Raw genomic sequence first — 14,143 nt, 5'->3', positions numbered from 1 at the left:
GGAGATTGTCATCACTTTCAGGGAGCGTACAGGAGAACATGACCCTGTCTACATCAATGGGGACAAAGTAGAAAGGGTCGAGAGCTTCAAGTTTTTAGGTGTCCAGATCACCAATACCCTGCCCTGGTCCCCCCGATGCTGACACTATAGTTAAGAAAGCCCCATCAATGCCTCAACTTTCTCAGAAGACGAAGGAAATTTGGCATGTCAGCTCCGACTCTCTCCAGCTTTTACAGATGCCCCATAGAAAGCATTCTTTCTGGTTGTATCACAGCTCGGTCTGGGCTCCTGCTCTGCCCAAGACCACAAGGAACTACAAAAGGTTGTGAATGTAGCCCAATCCATCGCACAAACCAGCCTCCCATCCACTGACTCTGTCTACACTTCCCGCTGCCTCAGTAAGGCAGCCAGTATAATTAAGGGCCCCACACACCCCAGGCATTCTCTCTCCCACTTTCTTCTATTGGGAAAAAGATACAAAAAATCTGAGGTCACGTATCAGTTGACTGAAGAACAGCTTCTTCCCTGCTGCTGTCAAACTTTTGAATGGACTTACCTTGCATTAAGTTGATCTTTCTCTACACCCTAGCTATGACTGTAGCACTACATTCTGCACTCTCTCGTTTCCTTCTCTCTGAACAGTATGCTTTGTCTGCATAGCGTGCAAGAAACAATACTTTTCACTGTATGTTAATACATAGAATCATAGAACCCGACAGTGCAGAAAAAGGCCCTTTGGCCCATTGAGTCTGCACCAAACACAATCCCACCCAGACCCTACCCCCATATCCCTACACATTATACCCACTAATCCCTCTAACCTACACATCCCAGGACACTAAGGGGCAATTTCTTAGCATGGTCAATCAACCTAACCTGCACATTTTTGGACTGTGGGAGGAAACCGGAGCACCCGGAGGACACCCATGCAGACACGAGGAGAATGTGCAAACTCCACACAGACAGTGACCCGAACCAGAAGTCGAACCCCGGACCCTGGAGCTGTGAAGCAGCAGTGCTAACCACTGTGCTACCCTGCCACCCAATACATGTGACAATAATAAATCAAATCAAAATATTAACAGAAGGCTGGTACTCCAGAATTTGCCACTCCCCTAACCAAACTCTTCCAGTACAGCTCCAACACTGGCATCTACCCGACAATGTGGGAAATTGCCCAGGTATGTCCTGTGCACAAGAAACACGACAAATCCAACCCAGCCAATTACTGCCCAATCAGTCTACTCTCGATCATCAGTAAAGTGATGGAAGGGGTCATCAACAGCGCGATCCAGCAGCACCTACTCAGCAATAACCTGCTCAGTTGGCAGGTTTGGATTTTGCCAGGGGGTCACTCAGTTTCTGACCTCATTACAGCCTTGGTTCAAACATGGACAAAAGAGCAGAATGCCAGAGGTGAGGTGAGAGTGACAGCTCTGGACATCAAATCTCCATTTGACTTGAGTGTGGCATCAAGGAGCCCCAGTGAAACTGGAATCAATGGGTATCAGGGGGCAAACTCTCTGCCTGTTGGGGTCAGACCTGGTACATAGGAAAAAGATTGTGGTTGTGGGGGGTCAGTCATCTCAGCTCCAGGACATCTCTGCAGGAGTCCCTCAGGGGAGTGTCTGAGGCCCAACCATCTTCAGCTGCTTCATCAGTGACTTTCCCTACTTCATAAGGTCAGAAGTGGGGATGTTCATCGATGACTGCACAATGTTCAGCACCATTTGTAACTCCTCAGATATTGAAGCAGTCCATGTTCAAATGCAACAAGAACTGGACAATTTTCTGTCTGTTTGCTAGTGGCGAATACTCTGATGCCACTGTTAGTGCCCCCTGGCAGAGAGTTACCCAGAACCGTAGGCTGGCCTCACCGGAAATCCCATTGATAGCAGCGGGAGGTTCACTGCTGGTGAATGGAATGCCACCTTTCGCTGCCGAGAAACCTGTGAATGGGAGGCCAGAGAATTCCTGCCACTTTCTAAGACTTACTCGCTCTCTCCCTCAAACGGTATATTGGTTACAGTTTGCATTACAGTACAGGAGGTGATGAATGTATTAAAATGTATAAAGGTGGATAAATCTCTTGGCCCTGACCAGGAATATCCAGGAACACTGTGTGAGGACAGGGAAGGAGCTCAGGGAGCCCTGGCTGAGATACTTGCATCATCGTTAGCCACGAGGTACCAGAAGACTGGAGGGAAGCAATGTTGTACCCTTATTTAAGAAAGGCTGCAGAGAAAAACCTGGGAATTATAGACCGGTGAACATAACATCTGTGGTGGGAAAGCGAATAGAGAGGATTTTGAAGGATAAGATATACAGGCATTTGGAAAGACAGTTTGATTAGGAACAGTCAGCATGGCTTTGTGCATGGGCGATCATGCCTTACAAATTTGTTAGAATTCTTTGATGAAGTGACCAGGAAGGTTGATGAGGGCAGGTTGGTAGATGTAGTCTACATGGATTTCAGTAAGACCTTTGATAAAGTTCCACATGGTAGGCTGCTCTGGAAGGTTAGATCACATGGAATCCAGAGAGAGCAGGTACATTGGATATACAATCGGCTTGATGGTAGGAAGCAGAGGGTAATGGTGGAAGGATGCTTGTCGGACTGGAGGCCTGTGACTAGTGACGTGCCTCAGGGCTCATGCTGGGCCTACTGCTGTTTGTTTATCAAGATCAACGATTTGGATGAGAATGTACAAGGCATGATCAATAAGTTTGCAGATGACACTAACATAGGTGGTCTTGTAGACAGTGAGGAAGGTTATCAAAAATTGCAGCAGGATCTTGATGAGCTGAGGAAGTGGGCCGAGAAATGGCAAGTGGAGTTCAACACAAGTAAGCGTGAGGTGTTCCCTTTTGGAAAGTCAAATCAAGGTTGGACTTTCAGGGTGAATGGTAGGACCTTAGGGAATATCGTAGAATAGACAGACCTTGGAGTTCAGGTGCACAGTTCTCTAAAGGTGGAGTCACCGGTAGATAGGGCAATGAAGAAAGCTTTTGGAATGCTGGCTTTATCAGTCAAAGTACTGAGTGTAGAAGTTGGTAAGTTATGCTCCAGTTGTACAGGAGGTTGGTGAGGCCAAAGCTGGAGTACTGTGCTCAGTTTTGCTTGCCTTGCTATAGGAAAGATGCTCTTAAACTGGAGAGAGTGCAAAAGAGATTTATAAGGATTTAGAATCATAGAAACCCTAAAGTGCAGAAAGAAGCCATCTGGCCCATCACATCTGTACTGATCACAATCCCACCCAGGCCCTACCCTCATATCCCTTCATATTTATCCCTCTAACCTACGCATCTCAGGACACTAAGGGGCAATTTTTTAGCATGGCCAATCAACTTAACCTGCACATCTTTGGACTTTGGGAGGAAACCGGAGCACCCAGAGGAAACCCACGCAGGCACGGGGAAAAATGTGCAAACTCCACACAGTGACACAAGCTGGGAATCGAACCCGGGTCCCTGGAACTGTGAAGCAGCGGTGCTAACCACTGTGCTACCATGCCACCTTCAAGTCCCTGTTGCCAGGACTCAAGACACTGAGTTATAGGAAGAGATTGGACAGGTCAGGACTTCTTCCTTTGGTGTATAGGAGACTGAGAGGTGATCTTAAAGAGTGTATAAGATAATGAGAGGCATGGATAGGGTGAATGCATTCAGTCTTTTTCCAAGGTTTGGGGAATCAAGCATAGGTTTAAGTTAAGAGGGGAAAGAATTAATGGAAACCTGAGGAGCAACTTTTTTACCCAGAGGGCGGTACGTGTGTGGAATGAGCTGCCAGAGGAAGAGGTTGAGGCAGGGACCTTGACAACATTTAAAAGGCATCTGGACAGAGACATGGATAGGGAAGAGTTAGTGGGATATGGGCCACATGCAGGCAAACAGGGTTATTGTCCACGGGCATTTTGGTTGGCACAGACCAGTTTGGGCTGAAGGGCCTATCTCCATGCCATGGATTGTATGAAGATAAAATACAATTGCATCAAGGACATGGCTACCTCGTGGCTCCTTCACAATGAGATCATTACTTACCCACAATCAGGAATCTATTAATCTCTTAAACATGTTTATTAATCAGAAATAATTACTTGCCTTAAATCGATAGTGTAAAGTACTGCTTCTCTTTGCAGTCACCGTTTAACTTTTACCTGTCTGTGCTACACACTAATGCCTCATCGTGGACACCCGTGGTGAGGATAATGCGACAGTCCAACGATAAGGAGATTGATTTCACTCCTCCAGAACGATATGAATGACACTGAGTTTCAGAATGCAGTGCCTGCAGAGTGAAAAGTCAGGCTTTAGTTTGGCATGAGGTGTCCCTGGGTAAACACCAAAGGAAGCAATAATTCATTTAAACTCAAACATCAACCAGCAGGAGACTCCCGCATCATCCCAAAGGTATGTATGTGAGTGAGCGATGGGAGAGGATATGCTGCAGCACCAGGGTTGAGACTTCATTTCCATTTCTTATAAGTTAGGAATGTAACAACAGTGGCACGGTGCCACAGTGGATTAGCACTGCTGCCTCCCAGCGCTAGGGACATGGGTTCAATTCCAGCCTCGGGTCACCGTCTGTGTGGAGTCTGCATTTCTCCCCGTGTCTGTGTGGGTTTGCTCCGGTTTCCTCCCACAGTCTGAAAGATGTGCAGGTTAGGGGATTGGCCATGCTAAATTCTCCCCCAGTTTATCTGAACAAGCACCAGAGTGTGGCGACTAGGGGATTTTCATAGTAACTTCATTGCAGTGTTAATGTATGCCTGCTTGTGACAATAATAAATAAACTTAAAAAAAGCCAGAGGCCATTCAACCCACTGAGCCTGCTCCACCATTCAATATGATCATGGCTGATCAGACACAGCAGTGCCTTTTACCTCTATTACCCCCATAATCATTACCTTATTATTAATCAGAAGTCTGACAATCTCTGTTTTAAACACACTCAGTGGCTGAGCTTTCTCTGGGTGAGGAGAATTTATGGACGAAAAGGGTTTGGTTTAGGTTAGTGGGTCATTGTTTTGTAACTGGTCGGCGCAACATCGTGGGCCGATGGGCCTGTTCTGCGCTGTAATGTTCTATGTTCTATGTTCTAATTCCAAACATTCACAACCCTCTGTGTAAAAACATTTCTCCCCACCTCAGTCCCGAGCAACTTCTCCCTTATTTCGTAATTTTGCCCCTGGTTCCAGACTCCCCAGCCAAGGGAAACATCATACCCTCATCTCCCCCCGTCTATCCCTGGCAGTATTTAGATGGTCTTAATGAGATCATCTCTCATTTTTCGTAACTCCAGAGAATACAGGCTCAGTTTCCCCAATCTCTCTTTATAAAACAAGCCTGCCAGCCCCACAACAAGTCAGGTGAACTTTTGTTCCACTCTTTCTCTGGCAATACCATCCCTTCAAAGGTAAGAGAACCAAAGTTGCACGCTGTATTCCAAGTACGGTCTAACCAGGCTCCTATATAATTGAAGCAAGACTTTGCTACTTCTGTACTCAAACGCTCTTGTGAGAAAGGCTAACATCTCTTTAGCCTTCCTAAAGCTTTGCTGCATCTGCATGCTACCCTTCAGGAACTTACTGATGAAGATTACCCAGGTCCCTTTGTCTATCCACACTTTCTAATTTCTTACTGTTGTGACATTAGTGTATCTTTCAGAAATGTGTGCTTTTTAGATCATGTTCTCTGCAGTTGTAAGCTTGCCTTTTAGTTTCATTATTGCCAGGCTGTCTGGTTAGAAGTCCTTTTATTGCTGCTTCAGTGGTTTAAATGGGGCTTAGTTTGTTTTTACTCTGGGCCTCAGCTACTTTCTGGGATTTGTTTTATGAGCCTGCGTTGTTGGGGGAAGACTGGTGGGCAGGTTGTGTGTTTTGGACAGTATTTTTTTCATAGTGAATTCAAGTTTCAATTTGGTTGCTGGCTGCAGTTTTAGTTTAGAAGGGAGTGGAAATCAGACTGAAAAGCAGTGTTTCTCTCTCTCTCCCTGGTATTGGAAATTCTGATGTAGGTATGCCAGCGTTGGACTGGGGTAAACACAGTAAAACGTCAGACAACACCAGGTTTAAGTCCAACCGATTTATTTGGTAGTAAACTCACTAGCTTTCGAGGTTAGTCCCTTTGTCAGGTGATGAAGAGGGAAACCTCGAAAGCTAGTGAGTTTACTATCAAATAAATCGGTTGGACTTAAACCTGGTGTTGTCAGACTTTTTACATTGGAAATTCTGCCAGTGAGCTGGAAGCAAGGCTTCCTGTCCTTCCTAGGTTGGAAAATGTACTGTTGGTGGTTTTGCCTGTTAGTAGCTAGAACATCTCTCTGTCTCCCTGATGTTTTGGGAAGCTGTTCTGGCTTCATGTTTGTCTGTGACTGTGTCTCAAGAGAACTGCAGTATCCAGCCAAAGGACTAAGTTGCAGCGTCACTTGAGCATTCGTATTTTCTATGTTAAACCTGTGGCAAAGGTTTAGTCTAGTTGGAACAATATTAAGCTGTTAAGGTTTATACAATATCATATTTTTTGTTTGCAATTGGTAAAAGTTATTGCTAATTTTCTTTCTATACATGTCAACTGTATTCTTAAAATAACTCTGTTTGATAAAAAGCTCCCTGGTGGATCATTTGAATTATACCTGAAGTGAAACATCTCATGCTCACCCTAGCCAAATTCAAACTGCAAAACTTAAGATCCAGGCAGACTTGATAGAATACTTTGGAGTTTCTGATCTGAATTATAACACCATTCAGGAAATACTCTGTAAATCTGTTCCTTCTACCACATTGGATTATGTCACAGTTTTCCACATTATATTCTATCTGCCATGTTCTTGCCCATATCTGCATCTGTCCAAATCCTCTTTAACTGCTTTACATCTTCCCCACAGAACACATTCCCACCTAACTTTGTATCATCTGCAAACTCGGAAATGTTACATTTGATCCCCAATCCAAATCATTGATATAAATTGTGAACAGCTTGGATCTAAGCACAGATCCTTGCTGTACCCCACGAGCCAGGACTGTCAGAACCCCCATGCTCAGGGATGTGTGTGTCATGGACTGGGCTGCTGAGCTATCTAATTACTCTCATTCTCCTGCACTTACCCCATAGCCCTTCACGTCCTTATACAAATTCCATTTTGAAAGTTATGAATGAAGCTGCTACCACTGTCAGGCTGTGCAGGCCAGACCACAACAACATTCTGTCTGCAACTGTCACTTCACATCTTTGGCTAATTTTCCCAATAACCTTATACCCATATCTCTCTGGTCACCAACCCTCCTGCCAGTGGAAATAGTTTCTCTGAAATTATCTGTCAAAACCCCCCATGATTCTGAACTTCTCTATTAAATCTCTCTTACCTTTCTCTGTTCTGAGGAGAACAACCTCAGCTTCCCCAATCTCTCTACATAACACCCTCATCCCCTAGTCCCATTCTAGTAAACCTCACTGCACCCTCTTCGCGGCTTTTTTCCTAAACGTGGTCCCCAAATTGAGTTCAGTATTCCTGACGACTAAACAGTTCAACAGTTTCTCAGTTAATCCCAGCACCTTCCATGCAGACGCTGCTCCTTTTAAAATTGTCTTATTTCATTTCGATTGATTCCCACACTCTTTCCACCAACATACATCACTTCACGTTTCTTAGTGCTAAACTAAAATTAAAGTTAAAGTTTATTTATTATTGCCATGAGTAGGCTTACATTAACACTGCAATGAAGTTACTGTGAAAATCCCCTAGTCGCCACACTCCAGTGCCTGTTCGGGTACACTGAGGGAGAATTTAGCACAGCCAGTGCACCCTAACCTGCACGTCATTTAGACTACGGGAGGAAATTGGAGCATTTGGAGGAAACGCACAGAGACATGGGGAGAACGTGCAGACAATGACCCAAGCCAGGAACCGAACCGAGGTCCCTGGTATTGTGAGGCAGCAGTGCTAACCACAGTGCCACCGTGTCGTCCTATGCCACCCTGCAGACTCCATGTGTTTGCCCATTTGACCAGTTTGGCTCCAGTTTCCTGAAGTCTCTCACTATGCTGATGATTGGTGACTGGATTTCTGAATTTATTGTGAGCTGATGTCCTGATTAGCCAGTATGGGTCATTATTATACATCAGAAAGAGCAGTGCTGACCCCATGGGGACTTCACTTCCTCCACTATTCTCAGTTTCTTCAGCCAATTCCACACCTGCACCGTGCTTTTCAATTTGGGGAACAAATCTATCATATTCCATTTTGTCACATACAGTTGGAATGTCCACAAACAAATCAACTACCTCATCAAACATTCCATTCATCCACAAAAGAACTCAATCGCATTAATCAGCACATTTGTTCATTTACATATCCACTTCCATTTTCATTTAGACCATGATTTTCCAAAGGCTAATTCATTTCTCCTGGTTTCTTGTCTCTTCGTTATTGATTTAGTCTGTCTGACCTAGAGCTGCTTAGTTCATTCCTCTCTTTTATAAAAACAGAGGTGTGATATTTGATAACCGCCCAGCGCTCAGGCATCACTCCCATACAGAAACATAGAAGGAAGCCATTCGGCCCATCAAGCTTGCACTGACAACAATCCCACCCAGGCCCTATCCCCACAATCTCACATATTTACCCCACTAATCCCTCTAACCTACGCTTCCACAGACACTAAGGGGCAATTTAGCATGGCCAATGCACCTAACACGCACACCTTTGGACTGTGGGGGGAAACCGGAGCACCCGGAGGAAACCCTCGCAAACACGGAGAGAATGTGCAAACTCCACACAGACAGTGACCCGAGGCTGGGAATTGAACCCGGGTCCCCGGCGTGTGAGGCAGTAGTGCTAACCCACTGTGCCACCCCAGGTCCCTGGCACCGTGAGGCAGCAGTGCTAATCACTGTGCCACCCCATGCCAAGCATGTTTGAAAATGTCACCTGTTATCACATGTGTCTGGGATCACTCATCTACATCTTTCCACAAGTAATTAACAATATCTCAAAAGGTTTAACATTTGATTGGAAATATTCGGAATTGATCAGTGCCCGTTGTGTTGTGAATGAGGCTCTGCTAAATATACCAGAGGGTCTGCAGTGTGGCATTGAGACAGATTCAATCCAACACTGGAGCTAACTCAATGAGGGCTGGAAGGAGTTGGAATGGATAGAGGAAGGGTAGATTAAAACAAGCAAATTTCAAAACAGGATGTCATTGTGATAGTATACCTGCTGCTCTGTGTTCCTGTATTATTTCTGGAATGATAGGTATAATTCCAAGGGTGTTCCCTCAAGTGTGTGCTTACCATGCTGCTCACATCTCTTAACTGAATGAATCCGTCCTTGGCCACTGAGGCCAAACACTGTTGATTGGCAGAGAGGTGGAGGAATCCAGGGCCCAGCTGGTGGCCCTCAACCTTGGTGAGAATGACCAGGTTAAACACATCATTGGATAAACCCTGGAGAGAGGAAGAGAGAGTGAGACAGACTGAATGCCCAGTCCTGCGAATACAGAAAGTGTGGTGAGTATGTTTGGTGAGTAGAAACAGTAATCTGGGAATAGGATGTTGTTGCAAAAACAGAAACCTGGCTTAAAAACAGTGAGAAGTCCATGTTGAAGTATAAGTGTTTTCTCTTTTGACCCAGGTATTACTCTCACCTTCACATGCTTTGGCAGGGGCTGGCGGGCACGAGCGGACACCCTATTTTTTTTTAACTCAGCTGTGTAAAGGTGGGAAGGGAGGGTAGGTACATCCTTCAGGAGGCTCCCTGTGTACATCATGGGCACTCACTCCCAGGGTGCTACTCACCCCTTTATCGCTTCTCGCCCAGCCAGTACAACCCACCCCACTGACACCCCCCCCCAAGCTCCCCAATTCCGCCCCCATCCAAACCCCTGGTCTTAGCTCACTCTGGGGGTGGTGTCCATTTGGCCCAGGGCCTACTGACTGTCCCAGCGGCGCCTACTATTGAATTCAACTGGTATTGCTGAGACTGCGAGCGAGAGCTGCTGGCCAATCAGATTGCAGACTGAAGGGTGGCAGCTCCAACCTTGCCACCTTGGGGGTGGGGTGGGGGGTGGGGATGGGGAGGGGTGGGGGTGAGGGTGATGGGGGAAGGGGTGGGGAGGATGGGGGAAGGGGTGGGGAGTGGAGGGGATGGCGGAGGGGTGGGGGAGATGGGGAAAGGGTGGGGGGCTGGGAGAGGGGTGTGATGTGATGGTTGGGGGCTATGAGGAGCAGAGTTCATTCCCGCTCATAATGTCTGTAACGACTTTAATCAGACAACTGAGATTAGTCAATTGGAATATGAACTTCCTTAAGGGCCAAATTGATGGGCCAATCAGGGAGCCTCTTGCTTTGTATTTAACCAGGTGTGTCAGTTCCTCTGGCACTCCGCATGTTGACTGCTAACTGAAAACTCTCTGTATGCTGCTGTCAGACTTGTAAATCAAGGGATTTTGGTGAAGGGACTGCTGCCTCTGAGGCCTTATTGCAATGTCTTTGCGAAGGAAAGAGTGGAATCCATTTGGTTAGAGTTTCCAATCCAAAAGAGTATTTTCACCTGACCAGGGGTCATTCTGCAGGCTTGTGATGTGAAAAATCCAATTTGCAGCTGGGGGACTTTAATGATGATGTGGGTATGCCGGCGTTGGACTGGCGTAAACACAGTAAAAAGTCTGACAACACCAGGTTTTAGTCCAACCTATTTATTTGATAATATACTCACAAGCTTTCGAGGGACACCCTCTTCGTCAGGTGAATGGAGAGTTCTGGCCAGAACTCTCCATTCACCTGACGAAGAGGGTGTCCCTCGAAAGCTTGTGAGTATATTATCAAATAAATAGGTTGGACTAAAACCTGGTGTTGTCAGACTTTTTACGGACTTTAATGACCCAAACATCAACTGGGATAATGATAGAGTGGAGGGTAAGGGAGGGGAGGAATGTCTCTAACGTGTTGAGCACAACTTCCTTGATCAATCTGATCTCAGGTCAGGAAGGAGGCATTGGGGAACGAGGTAGGCCAACTGGACCAAGTACTTGGGGCAAGTGCTTGGGTAAGAATAATTATCAATTCAGAAAGTTAGAAGAGTCATCAGCAAGAAACAATCCAAGGTAGAACTCTGAAATTGGAAGAAGCCTAATTTCAACAGGATGGGGGGAAATTGGTTAAAATGAACCAAAAACTGGAATGGAACAATGGGCGATCTTATAGAACATAGAAAAACTACAGCACAAACAGGCCCTTTGGCCCACAAGTTGTGCCAATCATATCCCTACTTACTAGGCTTACCTATAACCCTCAATCCTATTAAGTCCCATGTATTCATCCAGAAGTCTCTTAAAAGACCCTATCGAATTTGCCTCCACCACCACCGACAGCAGCAGATTCCACTCACTCACCACCCTCTGAGTAGGATCTTCAAGGAGCTGTTTCAGGTTAAGTAGAATCGTAGAATTCTACAGTGCAGAAGGAGGCCATTCAGCCCATTGAGTTTGCACTGACCACAATCCCACCCAGGCCCCATGTCCACAGCCCTACGCATTTACCCTAACTAGTCCCCTGATACTAAGGGGCAATTTAGCACGGCCAATCCATCTAACCCACACATGCCAACAAGGGTGAAAGAGAGAGGAACAAACCCCAGAACACCTTGGCCAATGAGGGAGATAGAGAGTGTGACGAAACAAAGAAAAAGACAAGGATATATGATGTGTGTCAGATGAATTCTTTAAGTAAGAATCAGGCCAAATGAATGGACAGTGAAGAGGAAAATAAGAATGAGGAAGTGAATATAAAATTAGAATAAAAGGGGATCCAGATATCTCCCAGCAGCATCAAAGTATGAATCGGAATAGTCAGGGTGGGGAGAAGGATGGTGATGTATGTTGAGGCGAGGAGACCAAGATTAGAATGCACGATATGTATTTTGCAAGGGGTTTAGGAAGAAAAGGATGTGGACAAAGGCTCTGACCTGTAGACTGCCAATCAGTAGCGGATTGTCCTCCTGTACCTGGTTTCTTACCCCAGGTTGGAAGGGTGTGTGTGGGAGGTTGGGGTCAGTTGGAGGTCCAGAGATGAAAGGGCTGATAAGATGTTGGAGGACTGAGTTTGAGCGTTCAGGGATGTGAGATTCAGGGGTACATAAGAACGTAAGGAATAGGAGCAGGAGTAGGCCATCTAGCCCTTCAAGCCTGCCCCGCCATTCAATAAGATCATGGTACAGGGGCTCAGGAATGCGGGGTTCAGGGGTGCAGGGCCTCAGATATGCCAACTATGGAGTGGAAGGTGGGGCAGGATTAAAGATGGGAGTGGTACAGTGGTTAGCACTGCTGCCTCATAGTGCCAGGGACCTCGGTTCGATTCCCAGCTTGGGTCACTGTCTGTGCGGAGTCTGCACGTTCTACCCCATTCTGCGTGGGTTTCCTCCGGGTGCTCTGGTTTCCTCCCACAGTGCGAAGATGTGTGGGTTAGGTGGATTGGCCATGCTAAAATTGTCCCTTAGTGTCAGGGGGACCAGCTAGGGTAAATGCATGGGGTTGTGGGGATAGGGTTTGGCGGGGGATTGTGGTCAATGCAGACTCGATGGGTTGAATGGCCTTCTTCTGCACTGTAGGATTCTATGATAATGTATCTAGTTCAGACAAACAGGCTTTAGGAAAGTATTGAAAGTCCTTGAGAGGGAACAGAGGGAGATTTCCCAGGATGGTTCCAGGGATGAGAAGGTTTTAGCTCCAAGGTCAGAGTAGGAGAAGCTGGGGCTGATCTCCTTGGTGTAAAGAGATTGACGGGAGATTTGATAGAGGTGGAGAAGATTATGCCAGGTTTGGATAAAATAACAGGAAAAGCTGTTCCCATTGGCTAATAAAGTCCAAAACTAGCAGACAGAGGTAGTGAGAATAGAGAGCTGGTGAGAGAAAGGATGGAGAAGGAGACAGGAAGTGCGTGTAAGTGAGGGAGTGAGAGAGAGAGAGATGGTGAAAGCAGGAAGAACGAGTAAGTATTTCACAGATACCCTGCTGATTTTGTATTTAAAGATGGTCCGTATCAGGGTACAGTACGCATAGATGTGTTGTTCTGTGTCCAGGACGGCAGAGGTCAGAGGCAGCTCTGTCTGACAGTATTGTTTCTGAATAGCGACGTCATTCATCATTCCACGGTGATCAACAGTCGCAGCAGAAGCTGGGAAATAAATTCACATTCAGTACAAAACAAGTAACGCTGTATATTTCAATACTAATGATGTGGGTATGCCGGCGTTGGACTGGCATAAACACAGTAAAAAGTCTGACAACACCAGGTTTTAGTCCAACCGATTTATTTGATAATAGACTCACAAGCTTTCGGGGTTAGCCCCTTTGTCAGGTGAATGGAGAGTTCTGGCCTTGGACAGAGCATATAAAGCACAGACAGTTTAGAGATTACTGATTAGAATTGGCATTCTAATCAGTAATCTCTAAACTGTCTGTGCTTTATATGCTAACCAGTCTCCATTCCCCTTCACAAGCTTAATACTGCCTGAACTAACATGAACGTCTATCAGACTAATCAGTGGCATCACAGAAAATGTACCAGTCACAAAGTGTTTAAGAAAAAAGTGGTAGAGAGATGGCAGGATTGAAGGGACTAGTTTATATCTTTCTCCATTCTTACATAGGAACTCGGAGCAGGGGGAGGCCACTCGGCCCTCCCAGCCTGCTCCACTATTCATTTTGATCATGGCTGATCATCAAATTCAATATCCTGATACCCTTTCCCCTCCATCCCTTAATCCCTTTAACCCCAAGGGTTATAGCTAATTTCTTCTCGAAATCACACAATGGTTTGGTCTCAGCTACTTTCTGTGGGAGTGAATTCCACACATTCCCCACCCTCTGGGTGAAGAAATTCCTCCTCACCTCAGTTCTAAAAGGTTTACCCCTTATCCTCAAACTATCACCCTGAGTTCTAGACCCCCCCACCACTGAGAACATTCTATCTGAATCCACCCTGTCTAACCCTGTGAGAATTTGATAAGTTTCTATCAGACCCCGTCTCACTCTTCTAAACTCCAGTGAATACAATCCTAATCAAATTAGTATCTCCTTATATGACAGAGCTGCCACCCCAGGAATCAGCCTGGTAAACCTACACTGTACTCTCTCTATAGCAA

At 45.9% G+C, this 14,143-nt stretch overlaps 1 protein-coding gene across 1 annotated transcript in view; it reads right to left on the bottom strand.

Annotated features, from left to right (window-relative positions):
- Nucleotides 1–14,143, bottom strand: part of cfap43 (cilia and flagella associated protein 43) — a 151,621-nt gene that overhangs the window by 69,774 nt on the left and 67,704 nt on the right. Inside the window, exons 14-16 of the mRNA XM_080205998.1 lie at nucleotides 13,007–13,173; nucleotides 9,295–9,447; nucleotides 4,158–4,288 (exon numbers count right to left, since the gene is read on the bottom strand). Coding sequence (XP_080062124.1) covers nucleotides 4,158–4,288; nucleotides 9,295–9,447; nucleotides 13,007–13,173 — 451 coding nt within the window. The remainder of the gene's footprint in view (nucleotides 1–4,157; nucleotides 4,289–9,294; nucleotides 9,448–13,006; nucleotides 13,174–14,143) is intronic.

Source organism: Carcharhinus amblyrhynchos, chromosome 17 (genome assembly GCF_965287045.1).
Source record: "Carcharhinus amblyrhynchos chromosome 17, sCarAmb.v2.hapA, whole genome shotgun sequence".
Taxonomy (NCBI): domain Eukaryota; kingdom Metazoa; phylum Chordata; class Chondrichthyes; order Carcharhiniformes; family Carcharhinidae; genus Carcharhinus; species Carcharhinus amblyrhynchos.
Note: the sequence above shows the minus strand (reverse complement) of the source record. Positions and strands in the feature narration are given on the sequence as shown.